This window comes from Alligator sinensis, unplaced genomic scaffold (assembly GCF_000455745.1).
Source record: "Alligator sinensis unplaced genomic scaffold, ASM45574v1 scaffold1322_1, whole genome shotgun sequence".
Taxonomy (NCBI): domain Eukaryota; kingdom Metazoa; phylum Chordata; order Crocodylia; family Alligatoridae; genus Alligator; species Alligator sinensis.
In genome coordinates, this window is record NW_005842116.1 from 796,290 (window position 1) to 803,492 (window position 7,203).

General features: G+C 49.6%; 2 protein-coding genes across 5 annotated transcripts in view; one reads left to right on the forward strand and one right to left on the reverse strand.

The window, feature by feature from the left end:
- Positions 1 to 4,440, forward strand: part of CTSE (cathepsin E) — a 5,828-nt gene extending 1,388 nt beyond the window's left edge. The window contains exons 2-7 of the mRNA XM_025205427.1: positions 2 to 113; positions 787 to 986; positions 1,200 to 1,322; positions 2,756 to 2,897; positions 3,462 to 3,560; positions 4,006 to 4,440. Of these exons, the coding sequence (XP_025061212.1) occupies positions 2 to 113; positions 787 to 986; positions 1,200 to 1,322; positions 2,756 to 2,897; positions 3,462 to 3,560; positions 4,006 to 4,170 (841 nt within the window). The 3' untranslated portion in view covers positions 4,171 to 4,440. The remainder of the gene's footprint in view (position 1; positions 114 to 786; positions 987 to 1,199; positions 1,323 to 2,755; positions 2,898 to 3,461; positions 3,561 to 4,005) is intronic.
- LOC102374233 (CMRF35-like molecule 8) overlaps positions 1 to 7,203 on the reverse strand; it is a 64,769-nt gene that overhangs the window by 16,101 nt on the left and 41,465 nt on the right. The gene's annotated exons all lie outside the window — the stretch shown is intronic.

A 7,203-nucleotide genomic window follows, 5' to 3' on the forward strand; every position in this document is an offset into this window, starting at 1 on the left:
ATGCCAGGTTTCACCCCTCCAATTCCAGCACGTACAACGAAGTGGGGACTCCCTTCTCAATTCAGTATGGGACTGGCAGCTTGACGGGAATCGTCGGGTCTGATCAAGTAACCGTGAGTGGAGCTTGGGTTTATTTTGGATTTTGAATTTTCTTTGGGAGGTTCTGCTCAGGCTTCCTCTCCAATCCTGCATGGAGGATGCAGGGCATAACCCACCACAGAGGGAGAGGTAGGTGAGCACCTGAGCACCTCTCTCACTGTGGCGCCATGATGGCTCAACTGCCTCTAGGAAAGCAGGAGCCCAGTGTTGCAAAGCATTAAACCCCTTCTCTCCCAGGGCAGCCAGTGAGGACATGTGCTGTCCTATAGTTAGCCCACTGCAGGAAAATAAGAGAGTCCTAAAGCAGACGTCTAATCAGACGTGGTCATTGAGGCGCATCTCCCTCAGAAGGGTCTGGTTAGGATTTCTTCCTGCAGAAGCTCTTGTCCTTCTCCCTTACTCTTTCTTGATGCAAAGTCTATTTTGGGCCATGTGTCTGTGCATGGAGCCAATGAGACCTCCCTGGTCTAGTTAGCAAGGGGAATCAGTGAAGTGGCTCTGCAGATCACTACCAGGAGGCTTGACAGTCTTCCCTTCCCGTTCTTTCATGGCATCATGACTTCAGAGCCTCACTAGGCCTCCAGGAGAAAAGTTGTCTCCCTTGCTTCTTTTGTGCTGTGATACCATGAATAGCCACCTGCTCAGCTTGCTGAAGAAATAAGCAGCTCTTATTCACGGCCCTTTTAGGTTGAAGGCATCACTGTAGTCAATCAGCAGTTCGCAGAGAGCGTCAGTGAGCCAGGCAACGCCTTTGCGGATGCTGAGTTTGATGGGATTCTTGGGTTGGCCTATCCATCACTGGCTGTGGATGGGGTGACCCCCGTGTTTGACAACATGATGGCACAAAACCTGGTGGAGATGCCTATATTCTCAGTCTACATGAGCAGGTGAGAATATAACTGCTCCAAGTGTGTCATACCCATAGCGTTTGGCTCTGTTCTCAGGGAAACTGGGAGGTGGATAGGCCTGCAAGGCAGCTACTGAAATGAGAGTTATTTCCAAAAACTGTACGCTCCTGGGGGAGGGACTGTCTTTTAAAAGACTGCCTGGAAAGCAATAAGAAGGAAATCTCAGACATATCCACTTCTTCTCCTCAATAGGAACCCTGAGTCCTCTGCAGGAGGAGAGCTGCTATTCGGCGGCTTTGATCCTTCCCATTTCAGTGGGACTCTGAGCTGGGTGCCAGTCACAAAACAAGGATACTGGCAGATCCAACTGGACAAGTAAGTGCCCATGTGGGGAAGTGCCCACAATGCCAGCTGGCAGCGAGGCCGGGAGGGGCAACTCGGAGAAACCACAGATCCATACCATTTCAACACAGCAGCAACTGAGATGCACTCGGTGCTTAGCACGCTGGCTCCATGCTTAGCAGCATGGAGCTCCCTGCCCTTGCTCATCCATGGTGGAAGGCTTCCAGTTGGAAAAAAAAAAACATGCCCCCAAACCACCTGCCTGTTCTGGTTCTTGAACAGAAAGGAAGGAGACTGGGGAGAGCAATCACCGCTTTGCCGCAGTCTGGTGGTGACCTTGGACAACCCTGTGCTGCCGTTCACACAGATTCACACACAGAAGTTTAGGGCTGGAAGGGACCTTGTGAGCTCACCAGGTCCAGCCCCCCTGCTCTGGGCAGGAAAGACTGCCAGGGTCAAATAACCCCAGTGAGGTATGCATCCAGTCTCCTTTTGATCTCCAGGGTAGGTGCCTGCACCACCCTCACCAGGAGTCTATTCCCGAGGCTGGTCACACGAACCTTGAAGAAATGTTTCCTTATGTCCAGTCTGAAACCTTCTTCTAGGAGTTTATGACCTTTGTTCCCGGTTTTCCCCTGGGGCGCTTTGGTGAATACTTCTTCACCTAATCCCTGATGCTCTCTCCGGATATATTTGTAAGCTGCTACCAAATCTTCCCAAAGTCTTCTCTTTTCTAGGCTGAACAGTCCCACATCCGTCAGCCTTCCCTCACATGGCTTGTTCTTCAGGCCTCTAATCATATGCGTAGCTCTTCTCTAGGCTCTCTCAAGTTTCTCCACATCCTTCCTGACGTGTGGTGCCCAGAACTGGATGCAGTCCTCCAGCTGTGGCCTCACCAGTGCCAAGTAGAGTGGAAGAATAACTTCCTTAGTTTTGCTCGAGATGCATCAGTTGATGCCTGCCAGCATGTTGTCTGCTCTGCTAACTGTAGCATCACACTGGTGGCCCATATTCATTTTATGGTCAGTTATGACCCCTAGGCCCCTTTCAGACATGGTGCTAGCTAGCTTAGCACCACCAAGCCTGTAGGTTTGTTGCAGATTTTTCCTCCCCAGGTGGAGCACTTTACACTTCTCAGTTTTGACCAGGATCTGTGGTCCGCCCATCTAACTAACTTCCCTCTGTCTACAAGGTGTCGGCAATGATCCTTCCCTGCTTCTGAGCATGGAGAGAGGCACTCAGAGACCACAGGGAGGGGGCAGCATAAAGGCCCCCAGATAGAGAAACTTATTTTTAAGTGGGTAAAAATGGAGCTTCCCCCTTCTGGGGGCAGTTTTAAGCAAGGCTCCAGACCAGACTGCCAGAAGAGCTCAGAACCCAGCGTGCAAATCGGCAGGAGTCACTGGGGAGAGGAGCGCGTTCCCTGCAGGCCCACTCTCCATTGCTCACTCTGTTTCCCTCCCCAGCATCCAGGTGTCCGGCTCAGTTGCATTTTGTGCAGAAGGATGCCAGGCTATCGTGGACACCGGGACCTCTCTCATCACAGGGCCTCCCAGTGACATAAAACAAATACAAAATGCCATTGGTGCTACACCTGTGGATGGAGAAGTGAGTCTGGCATGTGGCTGGGGTGGGCAGAGCTGTGGGAATCCCTGTCTGCCCACGGCAGACTTCCCACAGGTTACATACCCAGAGGGCTGGGCTGCTGGTAGTTCAGTGCTGCAGTCAGTCCTAGCTTGCATCTACCATGTGCTGGCTGAGCCTGTCTCGGGCTCGCTGTTGCATGCCTGACCTGGAAGGAGCCCAGTGTGCACGGACAGCCTTCCACCTGCCGCAATCACTCCCTGTCCTGCATCTACTAGTGTCCTTTTTTGCCCAGCATGAACGCAGGCTGCATCCTTTTTCCCTGCAGGGAGTTAGAGGGCTCCTTCTGTACAAGGTGGCAGCCCTCTGGCATCCACCTCCAGTGAGAGTCATGACCCTCCCCCCTCTCTGTCCCATACACCTGCCAGTCAAGGCACAAGCTCCCCAGCTCAGCTCACTGGGGCAGGCACTGCTCTACACATTCATCTTTCTAAACCATGGCTTCCCAGCCTTTATAGCCCAGAGAGCTGGTGCATGGTCTCCGCTGCCTGCCATCAACCAACCTTTGTTCCCTCTATTTTTTTGCAGTATGCTGTGGAGTGCAACAACCTAAACATAATGCCTGAGGTCACCTTCACCATCAATGGGATCCCTTACACACTCAGCGCCCAGGCCTACACCCTCATGGTACAGGACTGCCAGCAACCTGACAACACCTTTTCCTATGAGCGCAACAGCCGAGGGTGACTTGAGAGGGCTAGAAGCTGGGAGGAACAAGGGAGCTCCCCCTCATAAGTCCCAGTTTTGAAGATCACAGGACCCACTACTGATTCAGCTCAGAGGGGAAAGGCACAACAGTAGTGGGAGTAGTTGCACAGCTGAAGCAGAAGACTCCCCAGCCTTCGGGGGAGAGTGTTGTCAGTGGCCAGAGCACTAGCCTGACAGGAAGGAGCACTGGCCTGTATTTTCTTTCCAGTCTCTCCACTGCCCTGCTCTGTCTGTGACTTTGCCCTTTGTAAAGGGCTTTCAGTCCCCTGGCTAAGCAGCCTTGGTAAAGGAGCTGTTTCCTCCAGGAAAGGTGAGTAGACTGTTGCAAAACTTGTTTTCATCTTTACAATCCTCTTCCCTCTAGGAGTACAGCGACGGCATGGCCTTCTGTACCAGCGGCTTCCAGGGCATGGACATCCAACCCCCAGCTGGGCCGCTCTGGATCCTAGGCGATGTTTTCATTCGCCAGTTTTACGCCGTCTTCGACCGCGGGAATAACAGAGTTGGGCTGGCCCCTGCTGTCCCTTAAGGCAGTGCTATCAGATGGCAAGCAGAGCAGACCTCTGCCACCAACTTCCTGTGCAACTTTGGGCACGTCACTTCGTCTGTCTTTGTGTCTCAGTTTTCTCACCTGTAAAACGGGGCTATGATAAAGCCTCAAGACCTAGGCTGAACAGCACTATGGAAATGTAAGGTCTCTTCAGAGGCATTTTCATGACCACGGTAAAAATGTCTTTGTTAAAACCAGTTTACAGATTTTTATTTTTTTATTTTTAACACAATGCAGATTTCCATTCAATAAAAAGCAGATTTCCATTCCATGGTTAAAGCTGCAATAAATAAAATGAATTAGATAGGGGGCCTCTATGGAAAACATGGCAGGCCTAGCTGGGTTGAATGGTACATGTGAGCATTACCCTTCCCACAGACCCTGATGAATTAAAATCCTTGTATTTATACATAAAATAATGCCCCAGTCTCTGCATTACCAACATTTTTCTGTGAATTGTGCAAAAAAAGGGTGTAGTGGCCAATGCTGTCACATGAAGCAGTATTTTAACCGAAGAGTCAGCCTTTTGATTGTACGGCATGGTGGTCTTTAGGCTATTCCCACATGTACTTAACTAGCGTCCTGATGAAAATTAACAGGACCTGGGTTCTTAACTCCCAGAGGAAGCCCTTAGGAATGCCTCCTGGGTTCTTAATTCCCATCGCGTTTGAAGGAGAAGTGATATGGAAAGTTGGTCAGGACAACCCAATGTTCCAGCAGATCTTGCTCAGGTTGGTGACCATGAAGGTAACAGAAGGACGCACTTGTAGTGAAGCTGGGTTGTGCTACGCTTATCAAGGTGCCTCACCAGCTGGTGATTTCCAGGGAGTTTCATGCTGAGTTCTGGGTTAGTTACCAAGACACGTGGATAGAAGGTGCCCACTGGGCAAAGAAGACACTGCCAATTGCATTTGGCACTGCTGGGAAGATGCACAATCAAACCATCTGGCAGCACAGAGCAGCATGGGCAGGCAGAGATCTGTAAAAGGTCTGACCTGAGTGGTGTTCCTTCTCAAGAGCAGTGCGTGCCCAAATTCAGCCTGCCCCCATACCCATGAGTCACTAGGATGGCAGCAGCATGTGACTTGAAAACAGTGAGCATAAGTCTTACCAGGTTCTTTTGGATGAACCAATAGTCCACACATCATGCGTCTTGAGAAACACAAGGCAGTCAGCAAACACGGCCGCAGAAAAGGAGAAGCATGCAAAAAGGTTATTTTTGCCATGTCCTTTTGATGAGATATTCACGTGAACTTTGGAACAAACCCCTCTAGCTCCCAGCCAGTGCTAAAGGATATAGTTAATAGGATCTATGGTAATGCCTCCTGAAATGGGTGATGGACTCAGACAAGTCTGATGATACTGAAGAACCTGGACCAAATCTAGATCCAACTGTCGCAACCCTCTGCAGACTCAGGCGCCCCAAACTGAGCGCTCTGCAGCTCTAGAAACATTTGAAGCTGGATGCAAACTCTGTGGCTCATACACAATGCACATACATGGAAACAAGAAGGAAAGCTGTGCCTATCTTATGCATTGTTAGCGTTGCTGATAAACCCACTTGGTTTTGTTTCCATCATCATTAACTCTTTCAACCGACTCCCCAGCTAATGACCTTTCATTCAGGCACATTACTAGATAAGGTGCCTGGGGTTGCCAGGCAAAGTCTCTTGTAAGCTTGCCAGTTCTGAATCCTGGTTAGTTAACTCTTGACTTCTTTCTTCCCCAAGTAGAAGTTGTCAGAGTTGACCCACCCAAAACAACAAGAGGCAGTACTTGAAAGGTCCTCCCTATTTCAGCTTTCAGCATGTGGGGCATGCCACAGGGAGGGCTTCCAGCTGCCCTGCTTATCTGATGCTGTAGGTGAGCAAGGACTATCCAGACAATCTAGTAACCCTACATGCTGTACCAAAAAACCTGTACTCTGTTTAAAGATGAGTGAGAAGTCAGTCCACAGGGAAGACCACTTACTCTTTGGAAGATTCACACTCTTCTAGATGCTAAAGCTCTCTGAAGCGCAAACAGTACAGTTCCTGCCTGGAACCACAGCTCAATCCCTAGTGTTTTGCCCCAGGAGCAATGAACATCCCATGCAAAAAGGCTTCCACTGTGTCGAGAGAATGGAAGAATTCATTATTTTTTCCCTAGAGAAATTAGCCAGGAAGAAATGTTTTTATTAGTTCTCCAGTGCCATTGAACCACTACATCATCCAGACCTGACCTCAGTGGAGACAAGTGAGATATGCTGGCATTTCTCCGTTTCAGTCAGTGTTGGTTTCCTTCTGGTCCAATTGGACTCCGCAGTGAAACTCGCACTGGTTTCAGTGGAATTAGAAATAAGCCCAAAAGAACTTTAGAAACCCCCAGCTCCTGCGGGTTAAAACACTATACATCCGCTAGGGCTTTAGAGGTTCAGTTCCCTTGTCCTATAAACAGAACAGATACCAAACCTATCAACCCAGGCTGCTGTATTGGGGTAAGGAGCTCCTGCAAATGCATCATGCTGAAGCAATCTCGAAAGGAGAAGGGGAAAGGCTGTTGTGTTGAGAGGAGTGGCGCAGACAGATGTTGAGAAACAGGCAAGACCACTAGAACCATCACTGTTCAGCTTTGGCTGCACTGCTTTCAAGCTGGAGAAGCAGCTGGAAGTAGCAGTTAGGTTATGAAGGAACCCCAACCACAAATCAGGTTGCCAAGCTCTCTGGAAGTGAATGGGGTACCCTGGTCCAAAGCCTGCTGGTTTCAGTGGCACTGGATCAGGCCCAGCCAGAGGATGGTATTGTGTCTGCTGTTAGGACAAGAAAGGGTGTAGATCCAGACCAGCAATGCCCAGAGATATCTATGAGTGACCCATGCAAACACAGAGCTTTTCTCCCCCACCTTGATTGTGCTAATGCAGTAATGCATGAAAAAAAAATCACAAGATTCCTGATTTCCAAGTCAAATTAACTCTGACTCATTATTTCCTGATAGAGAGATCAAATCTGGGGATTTTTTCTTCTTGCGCGTGTA